At 43.3% G+C, this 15,087-nt stretch overlaps 1 protein-coding gene across 7 annotated transcripts in view; it reads right to left on the bottom strand.

The window, feature by feature from the left end:
• The window catches only part of MYO3B (myosin IIIB), a 270,696-nt gene that overhangs the window by 83,060 nt on the left and 172,549 nt on the right, over window positions 1–15,087 (bottom strand). For all 7 annotated transcript variants that reach the window (XR_015946782.1, XM_088656726.1, XM_060281215.2 and 4 more), the window contains 3 exons: window positions 12,077–12,154; window positions 11,198–11,403; window positions 996–1,107 (listed from right to left, as the gene is read on the bottom strand). Coding sequence is in view for 6 of the 7 variants with exons in the window: in XM_088656726.1 (XP_088512852.1) it covers window positions 996–1,107; window positions 11,198–11,403; window positions 12,077–12,154 (396 nt within the window). In the remaining variant the exon portion in view is untranslated. The remainder of the gene's footprint in view (window positions 1–995; window positions 1,108–11,197; window positions 11,404–12,076; window positions 12,155–15,087) is intronic.

Here is a 15,087-nt window from a genome sequence, read left to right as displayed (position 1 = left end):
AGTTGCACCATTAAGCTCTGCTGAGAACATAATAGGAGCACCACATACTATTTTAAGCATTGGTCCTATTTTGCATTGCCAATGGAACATCCCTGATTGCAAAAGTACTGCCCCAGAAGGTCCCTTGTTTCCCCAAATCTTATAAGAAAAGGAGTAGGAAGCAGCATTCCTCAAGGTTAGATTGGCCTCAACCAGGGCCAGGGCCTTTTCAGCTCTGGCCCCGGCCTAGTGGAACGCCCTACCGCAGGAGATCAGGGCCCTGCAGTATTCGACATCTTTACGCAGGGCCTGCAAGAAGGAGGTGTTCCACCTGGCCTTGGGCTGGACTCAGTCTAACCACCCCCTCTCATTTTTTTGATGGAACCTCTTATATGGGAATTTGTATATAAATTTTCCCTCGGCTCTTTTTGCTGGCCCATGTGGACCAGCATGGATAGTTGGCCCCGGTGAATATTTGATGTTTTCTCCCCCTATGGCTTTGATCTATGGGCTACCACTAAAATGAGGCTGCATTTTAAACTGTATTCTAACTTATACAGTATTTTAATCAACTTTTTTTTGTTTTTTGTTTTTGTTTTGTTTTTAATGTTTTAACTGTATTTATATTCAGTGTTGGGCGCCCTGAGCCCGGTCTTGGCCGGAGAGGGTGGGGTATAAATATTATTATTATTATTATTATTATTATTAAGTTGGCGCATCTCCAAAGAACACTGAGGGGCCACAATGTCATCTGTGTGCATATGTATGTCTGAGAAAGTGTGTGTGTGTGTGTGTGTGTGTGTGTGTGTGTGTGTGTGTGTACATCCCTTCTCCTCAAAAGAAAGTGCTGGGAAGAAAAACAATTTCACAATATGTGGGAATCTGTTGTGAGAAGGACAGTCCGCTTTCAAACACAGAAAAGAGAAGCGGATTCCTCCTCCCATCCCCTTTACAAGTAGGCTGCCACACTGAATGTATCTTTTGCTCTCAACAAAGTGGAACAGAACTCATCCTACCTTTGTTTTCCCGAGAGCCCATTTCTCCAGCTTGGCTTTCTGCAGAATAGCAACACAGCTTTCTTTGCTGGGCAGAGGAGTCTCATGTGCTTTGAAAGCAATGTAATAATACCTACAGAAACAGAAAATACAAAGAAAGCAAAGGCTGTTGTGCTGGTCGATGAGTGTGTGTGTGTGTGTGTGTGTGTGTGTGAGAGAGAGAGAGAGAGAGAGAGAGAGAGAGAGAGAGAGAGAGAGAGAGAGAGAGAAGCCCCCCAAATCCAGAGCTGGGTGATACCTTTATTAGCACCAAACAAAATGTCACAAAACCGTGAGTTAGCTTTCAAGTTCCTCAGAACACTTTTCCAAACTAGATGTTACACAAAGCAGTGTGTGTGTGTGTGTGTGTGTGTGTGTCCGTCCGTCCGAAAGGAGAGAAAACAATAACAATAATATAAAAAAGGACAAAATGAAGATAATTAGTATTATAAGCAACCCCCCTCCCCTCTTTGCTTTGCTAGTCTTAAGTCTCAATAAATGTAATAGGTGTTACTGTGAGCAACTAGGAGCAGGAGTTGGAGATGGCAACATAAATCCACTCACTTCCTGGGCCTGCCAGATCCCAGCCACTTGGCGTTTTGTGCCGCTCAAGTGCAGAGCTTGGTTCTGAGCAAACTGAAATAGGTACTCAGTGTTTGGCAGCCAGTACAAATGGCCAGCTGGATGCAGGCATGAGATGGCCCGCTTGTGATTTTCAAGTATTTCCCCACCTTAGGTCCTGTCATCATGAGTAGGACAAGGCAGGAGCAGCCTGCATGATGTTTTTCAAAGGTTGCTGTACTACAACTCCCATGACTACAGACCATTGGCCGTGTTAGCTAGGGCGAATAGGAGCTGGAGTCCTCAAAACCTCTGGAGGACAATATGTTGACTATGTTTAATGTCAAATATACCGTAATTATCTTAGGACTGCTGTTTGATTGGAGGCTCTTCATAAATTTTGTTAAATTTGTATCTAACCTTTCAACTAGTTGATAATTGTTTAAATAACTTATTGAAATTTAATAAAGCAATGTCCCAGAGCCCCCCTTTTTTTACCCATTCCAAGATCAGTGGCACTTGTGTGTTACTTTCAAGTGGGGATAATTTTTTTCAGGTTCACCCCCCTCTCCAAATTCCTTTTTAATATCCAGCAGATAATTGCTAGCCATTCTTTTAGCACACCGACACTGAAATATGGCTAAGCTTGAGATTCTGTTAGTGTGTGTCAGGGCTACAATTAGTTTATAATAAAAATGACTTCCATATCCATCTTTATTAAAAGAAAGAAAGAAAGAAAGAAAGAACCACATATTCCCAGTGCATCTTGATTGTGGCTCTAGAAATTAAGAATAATTGGAAAGTTAAAGGTAAATGACATTGTTCATCAAACTGCTGAAGTGTTCTCTAGGTTCTAGGAAGGTTTTTGAAAATCCCCAAAGAGAGATGAAGATTCTTCCTCCCCTTGGCCTTGAAGTCCCTATTTCAGTGGGACTTACTTCTGAGTAAACATATATTGGCTTGCCCTGTCAACTTCCCAAGGCTAGGAGACACATATTAAGGACTTCTGACCTGTCTTAGCTTTGCTTGGGACTTCCAAGGGAGGTTGGGTTGAAGTTGTGGCACTTACAGGAAAAGGGCAGAGTCACATATAGACCAATAATCAAGTCAAGGTTGGCTATGCAGAATCATAACTGGCCAGGCCTTTCAGGACCTTGGACAGGTCACTGAGGCAGGTACTGGAACTCAGCCAAGGAAAGGTGTGGTTTTCACCAGCAAGAGGCCTTCTGAAGGCTGACTGGTCTGAACTTGCTGTTGGCTGCAACCTCTCAAGGGCTACTGCTCAATTCAGCAGTCACTGGCTCCTTCACTGTTGGAGTGGTCACTATGGAATGGGGGTGATGGCTCCCCAAGTGTATTCCATGTCTTCCTCTGAGCCAGAAGGGTGATTGAAGGCCAGGCAGCACGACCATTTTCTCCTCTGCAGAAAGGCTACAGTGGCCAGAGCAATGTTCCTATTGCCAGGTCCCATTCTGAGCACCACATAAAGCAGAGAGGGCAAGTAAGAACTCTGAGCACTGCAGCCTTTCAGCTTTCCACAAAAGCTTATATTAGAAGTGCCTTCCCATTCTATGATTCGATGATTTTATGAAAATAACACATGGCTTATTATTATTAGTAGTAGTAGTAGTAGTCGTCGTCGTCATCGTAGTAATTATGCAGCATTTAATTCTGGAACACTGTCTTGCAATCACCAGCTGTCTCTTTCTTACTCTCTCCCTCCCTTTAAAGCTACAGTTCTCTCTGTACACCAGGCTATAGTCCTCAAGGAACTTTGTTTGGTAGAGGAACAACCCAACTTAGCATGGCTCACCAACTATGCAGAACGGACTGGATAGCACGAGGCTTATTCTAAACAGACATAGGATGAGCATGTTTTTGTGCAAGCAATGACGAAAGGGGAAAACTGGAAATTCCCATTGTGAATGCAAATGGGTTTATTTTTCAAGAAACAGTAACGTCATGATAGTTACTTTTCAAGAGTAAGCTTGCAACACTTAAAACCTGGTCCCGTGCATGTTTATTTGAAAGTAACTTCTACCAGTTCCAGTGGAACGTTGTTACAAGTATGGGTGCATGGAATTGCAACCTGATTTGTCAACAGGATGGAGTAACACTCATCATGGATCAAAGCAAAGCAGCAATTGCAAGCCTCCCTCTGCCCTGCCTCAAAAACAAAACCACCTTCCCCTGAAATAAGCCACCACTTAGCCAGGTTTGTCTATCTTCCATCACTAGACACAGATTTATTCTCTAGTCAGGTGGAGAAGAAGCAGGTTTGCCACCAGCATCACCCTCTCCTCAGGCATTGCGGGGGACTCCTGGCTTTCATCACAGTTCAAGTCCTACAAGCAGCATCAAATCCATCTCTTGCTCTCCATTGTGTTTGAAAGTCACTCCTTCCTTCACCAATGATAATAGATGAAGTCCACCTGACATCTGATGGTGGATTGCCTCTTACATGCTTATCCAAAGCGTATTTAATTTACTAAAATATGTTTGGCAATTGTGACCATGTTTGCGGTCCTGAAGGGCCACAATGTGACTCTTTCTCCCTCCCCACATTTATTTAGTTGTTTATTCATTCCATCTGTAAGCCAGCCTTCCTGAACTAAGTTCCCAGATTAATCTATTGCTTAAAACATATTAAAATGGTAAAATTATAGTTTATAATCATAAAGGTGAATCTTTTTTTAAAAAAACAGCCATTCAAATTATTATTATTAATAATAATACTTCTAATAATAATAAATGATGTATCATATAAATGTTGCAGTGGTCACCATAATAATTGTCACCTAAACAATCAATCAAATCTTCCTGGCTATACATTAATATTCTTGTTAGAAGCCCTTCTCTGGGTGGTGCCTTTTGACCCTCTGATGTTAGGCCAGCAGTGACCATTCAGAAGATCCTCTCTTGACTGTAAGGCCATCTCTGGAGAATCTTGCTTGGTAACTACGTACTAAGTCTTTATCATAGCAAGATTCATTTCCCCCAGGCCTTTTAAAACATCAGCCAACTTCTATTTTGTTCTGCTCCCTTGATGCTTGCATGCAGCTGAAGGCTACGATTACAAAATTCATAAATAAACACTGTGCTTAGGAGTATGACCTAAGTAGTTACCCAGAAGCCAAATTCCACCACCACCCTCCAATGCTAGATTAACATGCCCTGGAGCAGGGGTGTGTGACAAAGGGAGCTTTGCAAACTACAGGTGTGAACAAAATAAAAATAAAATAGAAAAATGCCTTCCAGTAGCACCTTAGAGACCAACTACGTTTGTCATTGGTATGAGCTTTCATGTGCATGCACACTTCTTCAGATACCAAATGCACCCGAAAGCTCATACCAATGACAAACCTAGTTGGTCTCTAAGGTGCTACTGGAAGGAATTTTTCTATTTTATTTTTATTTTGTTTCGATGGCAGACCAACACGGCTACCTACCTGTAACTAGAATTATAGGTCTTAAGGAAATGAAATGTTTTTTTTTAAAAGAAAACCACACACATTCCTATGTCTCTGCCTTTCTTCGCGATGTTTGCACCCCTCTGGGTCTGTACCCTTGGCAGGGGCCAACCTAGCCAACCCCTAAGGACTCCCCTGAGTGGAGGCATAGAGGACAGGCTCTGAATGCCTATCAGTGTAGAGAATTGCTGTGCTCTTATAGTAATGGCTAACAGTTTGACCAATGGGCTTATCCGCTCCCAGTTGAAACCTCACTTCATCCATAAACCTGCCAGATGTCTGAGGCAGACCACTGTCTCTCAGCCTTCACCCCGTCACCTGAAAGGCAGGGATAATAACAGGGATTTCCCACAGCTGGATAGCTCAGTCAGTACAGCATGAGACTCTTAAATCTCGGGGTCATGGGTTCAAGCCCTACATTGGGCAAAAGATTCCTACATTGCAGGGAATTGGACTAGAATCAGGGGTCAGCAAGCTTTTTCAGCAGGGGGCCGATTCACTGTCCCTCAGACCTTGTGGGGTGCCGGATTATATATATATATATATTTTTTGGGGGGAACAAATTCCTATGCCCCACAAATAACCCAGAGATGCATTTTAAAGAAAAGGACACATTCTACTCATGTAAAAACACGCTGATTCCCGGACTGTCCACGGGCCGGATTTAGAAGGCGATTGGGCCGGATTTAGAAGGCGATTGGGCCGGATCCGGCCCCCAGGCCTTAGTTTGCCTACCCATGGACTAGATGGTCCTTGGGCCCTCTTCCAACTCCATGATTCCATTTTTCTAGACAGGCTTGTTGTAAGGATTACAGAGATTGACGTGTGTGCGCTCTGAGAAAAAACTGAAAGAAAGCTGGATGTACTGTATAGTTATTTAGCGTTCAGCATTGGTGATGCCTTATGCCAGGGGTCAGCAAACATTTTCAGCAGGGGGCCGGTCCACTGTCCCTCAGACCTTGTGGGGGGCCGGACTATATTTTTGGGGAAAAAATGAACGAATTCCTATGCCCCACAAATAACCCAGAGATGCATTTTAAATAAAAAGACAGTTTCTACTCATGTAAAAACATGCTGATTCCCAGACCGTCCGCGGGCCGGATTTAGAAGGCGATTGGGCGCATCTGGCCCCCGGGCCTTAGTTTGGGGGCTCCTGCCTTATGCCCTTTCTTTTGAAAGCACACCACAGTTACATAGAATGTCAGCAATGCTTCTAATTTGCTGCCACCACAATTCCAGAGACCATGAGAACAGGTGTTACTAACTCAACAATATTCTGAGGTGGGGGGAGAGGGTGCGTGCAGTCCCACAGCTAAGAATGCCACACTATGGGTCTTCTCCAGCCCAAATTCTGAGGCTGCCCCAGCTGCCAGTAGCTGCATTGCTTGCTTCCCTGGGGCCCAAGAGTTGCATGAACTCATCATTTAAATGTTCTCTTAACATACTTGCTTGCATATGAATAGCGCAAGCAGCACTCTGCTCTGTAATAAATGGCCCTTCTGAGAGATTTCACAAGCCGGGTAAATTTAAGCCAAGATCAAAGCCATGGGCCTTGTCTTGATGCACTTGTATGAGTCCCCATTAGCATTAGCAAATAAAAGGCAGAAATGCAAATGTGAGCGCCACCACTTTCACCAAAATGAAATAGGGAATAAGGACCCTAATCAGTAACAAACTGACTGCTTCTGATAATAGAATGCCGCAGCAAACAGAATTGTTTTTCCTCCATGTTCTGCATTTGCGGTTTCCTCTTAAAAAACTTATATTCATAAGCTTATCATCTAGATTGAGTGGAAGGAAGGGAGGCTATTGCATTTGTATACAAGCTGTGCTCAGCTGAATTTCTCCTATGCAACCAGGCAAAATTGTAGAAATGGTGCTGAATCTATATGGAACACTATATTTTAAACAGTGCTAACCTCCGATGGGGGCCGCACAATGACTGACTGGTGCAAATATATTATACAACATCATATTCTAACTGTATGAATGAGTTAGAAAAATCTTGTTTTAAATCAGAAAAATGTCACTAAAATACACACACCCCGTTTGATGTACATATGGTATATTTGCATTACAGGTTTGTGTATCAGGTCTTTTAGACTTTATTCTATGTTGCTAATACTTGACACAGATAGACACAAACAATTAGGCACTATCCACGCAGCATTTGTTAATGGGCAATGTAAACGCTGTAAACTAACAAACAAACCCCAAAGGCCTGGACGTCAGATTGCCTGCCAGCAAAGTCCTGTATCACGATCTCAAATTCATGGACACTCAGAGGTAAATAAAATATTCTTTCATCATGCTCAGAGGCAATCTGTCATTTTCTTTAAAAACTGCATGTCAGCTTCCAAAACTGAAAACTGGCACACAAATCAGGTTCTAAACCCAAAGTCATGTTTGATCCTAAATCTTAAACTTTTGAGGCTAACAAGCTGGGGGAAGCAGTGGTAGAGGAACTGGTGACAGTTAAGCCTTCCGTTCTAATGCAATAAACAAACTTGCAGGTCTGCTGTATGAAGTACTTTCCATGCCATATGGAAACCAAAGACAGCCAGAGCATTAGACAAGATTGTAGCTTTTGTTTACCTCAACCTGATAAACCTTGATCGTCTCTGTTTCCTGCCTTTGATTGCTTTGTTCTCATCTTTCCTGCTAAGAGTTTACAAAACAGCAGCTAGTGAACAGGAAGATAAGAAGTGTACCTATTTGTTTAATAACATCAAGGAGCAAAAAACTGCTGGTTCATACATTTTGTTGTTAAGTTGCTCAAAAGGATCAAAATACCAATTAACTGGCTGGCTTAGAAAAATCTTTGATATCCTCAGATTTACTGACATTTCAAAACTCTTGTTCATACTTGCCTAATGGCTTTTTTAAAATTAGGAACAAAGAAGCGTCAATCTGTTTAGCATTTGACCTGTTTTTCTCAAATGTTTTTATGTACTCAACTACTTAGTGGTGTCTAAAGCACTTAACTTAGTCAGGGCTAAAAATCAGATTCCTGTGCCATGGGCAAATGCTTCCAAAGTTTTATAATTTTATTTATATTTTGCAAGGCGGCTTACAATGAAAATGAAAGTACTAAATGCAAAACTGGCTAAAATGAAAATAGAGCCATTGGCTTCAAACTGTCTGCAGTTATTTTCTAGTACTTCTCATTCACATTCATAGAATCATAGAGTTGGAAGAGACCACAAGGGCCATCCAGTCCAACCCCCTGCCAAGCAGGAAACACCATCAAAGCATTCTTGACATATGCCTGTCAAGCCTCTGCTTAAAGACCTCCAAAGAAGGAGACTCCACCACACTCCTTGCTAACAAATTCCACTGCCGAACAGCTCTTACTGTCAGGAAGTTCTTCCTAATGTTTAGGTGGAATCTTCTTTCTTGAAGTTTGAATCCATTGTTCCGTGTCCGCTTCTCTGGAGCAGCAAAAAACAATCTTTCTCCCTCCTCCATATGACATCCTTTCATATATTTGAACATGGCTATCATATCACCCCTTAACCTTCTCTTCTCCAGGCTAAACATACCCAGCTCCCTAAGCTGTTCCTCATAAGGCATCGTTTCCAGGCCTTTGACCATTTTGGTTGATGTCAGCATATTAATTATTCTTCAGTGAAGGACTACCCCAGAACCTCTTCAACTGTGTATCATCGGATACATCACACTGAGAAGAATTGTGGGTACCATGCCTGCCAACTCTCCTGGTAAACTGCAAGGCTGACCTACATAAAAGCAGACAATGCAGATTGAGAAATCTGACTGAAGGTGGACTTGGCCCAGAAGGGTGATATCAGATTAATCAAAATTTTAAAAATGGCATCTTCTGCTTTCTGCATCCAGTGTAGAATTGGCATGTATGGTCAGTTAAAACAACAGCAACAACCACAACACCCTAAAAATATAATACAACCTTAGCATCATTAAATTAAGAAGGTGGGCTTTACTTAAAAAATCATAGAATTATAGAATTGAAGAGTTGGAAGGGACTCAGAGGGTAAACCCCTTGCTATGCAGGAATGTCAACTAAAGCATCCATGGCAGATGGCCACCCAACCTCTGCTTAGAAACCTCCAAGGAAGGAGAGTCAACGACCCAAGGGAGTCTGCTCCACTGTCAAACAGCTCTAAAGGCCAGAAAGTTCTTCCTGGTGTTTAGGCAGAATCTCCTTTCTTGTAACGTTGGTTTGGGTCTTACCCTCCAGAGCAAGAGAAAACAAGCTTGCTCCATCTTCCATGTGACAGCCCTTTAAATATTTGAACATGGCTTTCAGGTCATCTCAATCTGCTCTTCTCCAAGCTAAACATACCAAGCTCCCTCCACAGTTCCTTTTAAGGCTAGGTTTCCAGGCCCTTGATCATCTTGGTCTCCTTCCATAGCACATGCTCTCTAGTTTGTCAATATCATTCTTAAACTGTGCACCAAGAACTGGACGCAATACTCCAGGTGTGGTCTTAACAAGGCAGAACAGTCCAGTACGATTGCTACCCGTTATCGGGACACTATATGCACTCTTTTAGTTACTAATCCCTATTGATGTCAATTGAATTTACTGTCAAGTAACGGAGGTTAGGATGAGGTGAAGGCGTTCCTTTGCTAGGTTCTACCTGTGGGATGTAAAGCTACCGTAGGTGCAGTCAAGTCACAACAGTTCCTAGAGTGACCACATGGAAGGACACCTGACCAGGTCAGTAGCAAAACTTCCTGCCACTGATCTGGGAGGGATTTCCTCTGTTTGTAATTGAAGTGGGCATTACCTGGCCAGGTAAAGTCACTCTCTTTCGATTTGGACTTCAAGCAAGCAACATCTAAGGAATAGATCTCTTGGCTTCCAGCCAAGAGAACAATGAATCTGCTTTCCCCTATGGAGCAGATTCAGCATGTAAATACTTTTATCTAAGCTAGTCTGCCTCTTGAGTTGTGCTGTATCTCAGGAAGTCTGTAAGTAAACTATTTGCATACTTTTAAAGAGCATTGTGTTGTGTATTTTCTTTTAAGAGGGATAAAGGAGAAAATACCAGGAAACATATATATTATTCTATAGGCTTCACCAAGCCTGAGCAACCGTTTTTGCTGTGCATTAAAAGGGAATATAAACTCTGATAAGTTTGGAGCTTGCTAACACAAGCTGGGATAGGATATATTAAACAATATCTCCTCATCCACATTCCTAAACATTCCCACACTACCAAGGTCTACTGGCAGAGCAGGGAGTTCCACTACCGCAGAAAATGTGGCACAACATGCACAACCAACTGTGGGGCTCCCAGTAGTAGCCACCGGAAGGCCCTGAAACAGGGTGGAGCTGACCAGCCTCAATGGTCCAAAGCTGATAAATTTCTAAGCTGAAATATGGCTTAGTGAAACAATAAAAAAGTCCTGCCGCTCATGTTGGCCATGTTGGGAGGTGGGAAGGCCTGGGGCATTCTTGTGGGATGTGATATATAACATTCAAGTACAACATTCCTTGTTTTCCTCAAGTGGACATGCAAGGGGATGTTTGGTCCAGCCAGTCAAAACTTCCTTGTTCCTCCTGGGTTGGAACATCCTTCCTTTTGCATGTGACTAGAGGTGAGTGTGAACTTACCTGTCCAGGTAACAAAAAGACAAGGCATGCTGCCACTCTCTCTCTTTTTCCATCTTCCTTTCGTCATGTGGACTGCAGTGACTGCTAGCCTGCAGTCACTGGGATTAACACCCCCCCCCCCAATATGGGGCAGATCCACATGTATATACTTTGTAACTAAGTCTGCCTTCAGGGATCCAACTGTGAGCTGAGGACGTGAGTAACCTTATTTTGTATACTTTAAACAAGATTGTGGCGTGTTTATTGTTTTAAGAGAGATATACAGGAACTTACCAGGAACCCAATAGTGAGAGGCTTAAACAAGCCTGCAACCAGCTATCCGCTGTGCATTTCAAAGGAGAATGTAAAACTCTGCTAAGTAAAGGAAATTGCTAGCGCAAGTTAGGAAGGATATTAATAAACAATATATCCTCTCCTGCCTCCCTGAACATTCCCACAATTCTGAATACGGCTGTCACAGGAGCCATGTGATTCTCTCCCTCCCAATGTATAGATTAGAATGGAAGTTCCAGAGGTTCATTCATTCTTACATTACCCAACACTATGCCGCTCACCTTTTTACAAACTCATCAAAGAGAATGCGGTGGGAATACCCTTGCCGGCGTATGTTGATCGTCTCTAGGATGCCAGTGTACCGCAGCTGCACTAAAACTCTTTCTTGAGAAAATCTCAGTGCCTCTCGGTCATCGTTGGGTTTAATGCAGCGAACAAAATGAGGCTGCCCAATCACCATTTTGGACAACAGATCCATCAGAGAATACTGGGGAAATGCAAGCAAAAAATTTAAAAAAATGAGGCTCGACGATGCCACCCTTCCTTTTAAAGGAATGAAATTCTAGTAGTCTGCTCATTCCAGTCACGTCACATCTAAAAAGCAGTATTAACAAACTTGAAAGAGTTGGGAGGGGAAAAGATGCATAACATTGCAGATCAGATGTCCAAGGTGAATTAAAGTATTCCTTTTGAAATCAGCCTCATTCTCTCCCATTTTCATCACCGAGTAAAGCAAAAGCTGCAGGAAAATGTTCTCTTTTTAAAATCTCTTCTTTTAAGGCTGTACTGTAATACTATACACACTCACCTGGAGGTAAGTCTCCCTGAAGTCAGTGGGGCTTACTACTGAGTAGATACTGTAGGTATATGATTGCATTGCCACTGAAGACCACTGATTTGGCAAAGAACCCCCTGAACCATTCTCGCCCCTGCACTAAGCTCAGCCTAGCTCTTTCCCGATGGCCACCTAACTCTCTTCAACTTTCCTTAAAAAACGATGAGATCATTTCCTGAGCTGCCTTGTGCATCTACAGGAATCCCTTCAGGCTGGGATACTTATCTGCTTTTCAGGGTCCCTGGCACACTGCCAGCACTATAAAGGACAAAGTGGGGGCTGTCAATAAAAGTTATATTGCACTTTTACAATGCAGATTGCATACCCTGAAATAGGAAGCCACAGTTTGCCTCTTCATGTTAGTTGTTTCCTCAGGGTGCCTCATAATCTCCATGGTGTCCACCTGAAAGCACAAGTCAGAGACAGACACACAATGTGTAGAGTCGTTTATAATCTAATCCTCAGTATATGTTTCCTAAGATTGTTTCATCTCTTTACTGCATCAGCAAAGGTTCTGCGCCCACCCTAAGTCCCTAGGTATGGAGGGTGGCTTCTGACTCCAAGAGGAATTGTCTACTGGGCAACAGCCAGGATGTGGTCAAAACTTCTTGCCGCATATCTCAGGTCCATGTCTCCTGTTAATGGACTCTGAGATAAACATGCCTCTTAGTGACACTTCATGGGTGCGTATCACAGAGAGATGACAACATTGCAGAGAGGTGTTCTCAGTGCCTGCCTCCCTTTTCCTAGCTATGTAATAATTCATCTCTGGAGACTCACTAAAGTTACAGCCTGAAGACCTATTAAAAGCATTTCTCTCAGCCACAAGAGAGAAAGAATGCACCCCTCCTCCATCGTTCAGCCCTGGACTCTGAGGTCCAGCTCCGAGGGCCTTCTGGCGGTTCCCCTGCTGCAAGAGGTTACAGGGAACCAGGCAGAGGGCCTTCTTGGTAGTGGCACCTGCCCTGTGGAACGCCCTCCCATCAGATGTCAAGGAAATAAGCAACCACCTGGCTTTTAGAAGGCATCTGAAGGCAATACTGTTTAGGGAAGTTTTTAATGTTTGATCGTGTTTTTAATATTCTGTTGGGAGCTGCCCAGGGTGGCTGGAGAAACTCAGCCAAATGGGCAGGGTATAAATAATATGTTGTTGTTGTTGTTGTTGTTGTTGTTGTTGTTGTTGTTGTTGTTGTTGCCTGTGGCACAACACCATGGTTTGGTAAAGGTAAAGGACTCCTGGATGGTTAAGCCCAGTCAAAGGTGACTATGGGGTTGTGGCACTCATCTCGCTTTCAGGCCGAGGGAGCCGATGTTTGTCCACAGACATGGTCTAGGATGATGGTGAACAAATCTAAAACGTGTCACTTCACAACTATTCTAACCTACAGGTGGGCAACCGTTTTGTACTCAAGGGCCACCTGAGATGATGGGTGGTAGATTGGGGGCTGCATTTAGATGTTGGGGGGGCTAACTCATCAGATCCCCCACAACCTCTCACACAAAATAAAAAAATTCCTTCCAGCAGCACCTAGAGACCAACTAAGTTTGTCATTGGTATGAGCTTTCATGTGCATGCACACTTCTATCTGAAGAAGTGTGCATGCACACGAAAGCTCATACCTATGACAAACTTAGTTGATCTCTAAGGTGCTACTGGAAGGAATTTTTTTATTATTTTTTGTTTCGACTACGTCAGACCAACACGGCTACCTACCCATAACAACCTCTCACACAGACACACACAACCTGACACAGTCTCCCACAGACAACCTCACAAACTGTGAGTCACAAGGCACCCCCCTCACTCCCAAACACCCCTAACCTTTCCCTCTCCGGTCATTCCTCAGCTCTTCCCAGCACCCACCAGTTAGGCAGCGGGAAGGAGAGAAGGGATTGCAATGGGATCACACCTCCCTCTGCATTTTTAGGTGAAGACAAGGGAGGAAGCCTATAGGCCGCAGAGAAGTCAGCTGACGCCCACACTCAACAGTCCACAGTGCATTAGCCCAGTTTAAAACTATGCACTTCCAGAAGCAACACAAAAATGAACGTAGATCTCAGCAGTGATTGACGCGTGGCAGGCAGCCATGATAAGCATGAAGTCAGCTATCACTACAGTCACCACATCACCCTTGTCACCGAACACAAAACAGCATTTCCCTTTTTAATTTACTTTCTTCTTCATTACTCCATGTCTCTAGTTGGTTCATGCCGGCAAATTGCGAACGCTCTCCATTAAAACAAATCAAAAACATTTTTTTTGGTGTGTGTAACAAGTATACTGTTCATTACGCACCTTAATTACGCTGTCACTAAAGCTGTTCTTTATTTTTTATTTTACAAAAAAAGAATCAAAGCTGACTTTGTGAATTAAAAATATCACACACACCCCCTAGTTAGAAATCAAAAGCAGCTTTGTGCTGTTGCATCACACAGTTCAACAAAAATTAGAGAAAACAATCTGCCCTCTGTTCGCATGGTGCAATAGAAACATTTTAGCACGTACACACACACACACACACACACACACACACACACACACGCTCTGTGGCAGTTCACCATCTGCTGTGAACAGGTGGCATTGGTGTATTCAACGAAGAACATTTGAACCAGAGAACAGCAGCTTCGGCACCTGCGTTATAAGCAGTGGCCTTCAGATCATGCAGTGTATTTCCTACTCCTGATCAAGGCTGATATTTTCAAAGGGGCAGGGGCAGGAAAAAGACTGCTGCTCCCAAGATAGCAATCGTGTGGCCTTACCTTGAGAAGATACTTAGGAGACTGCATGTGCATGCAAAACAGAAAGGAGAAGAAAGAACTGCTAAACAGCATCACAGCAGATATACAGGCAGAACAGGGTGGGAGGGAAAACAGGCTTGAAGATCAGACTTGGATGGAATGCACAAGGTGAGAGAGTTAAAACAGAGAGCCACTCTTTCGTAATCCATAGCAGCTGCAGTTTCTTGCCCCGCAAGTGTTAAAATGCCCTTTGAATGACTAGGTGACAAAGAAAATGTATGGGGCTCTTTCAAAGGTGGGGGAGGGGGGAGATTGTAAAGGGAAGCCCTATAATGTAGCACAAGGAAGGGAAATGCATGCATCAGCAGAGATCACATCAAACATTTCAGAAGGTCACATGACCAATCAAATATCAATCCTTCTGCTTAGCATTGCAGGGAATGTCCACAGGGAATGATGCAAAGGAGGTATTTCAGAACTCTTCCTATTAGGCTGAGATTTTCAGCCTTTCTGGCTAATTTCCAGAGAAGAGATGGGGAAGGATTCCAGGGCTGAATCATGCTTGATGGGATCTGGGAGACAGAAAGGAGAAGCTGA

This window comes from Zootoca vivipara, chromosome 1 (assembly GCF_965207765.1).
Source record: "Zootoca vivipara chromosome 1, rZooViv2.hap1.1, whole genome shotgun sequence".
In the NCBI taxonomy this organism is placed as follows: domain Eukaryota; kingdom Metazoa; phylum Chordata; class Lepidosauria; order Squamata; family Lacertidae; genus Zootoca; species Zootoca vivipara.
Note: the sequence above shows the minus strand (reverse complement) of the source record. Positions and strands in the feature narration are given on the sequence as shown.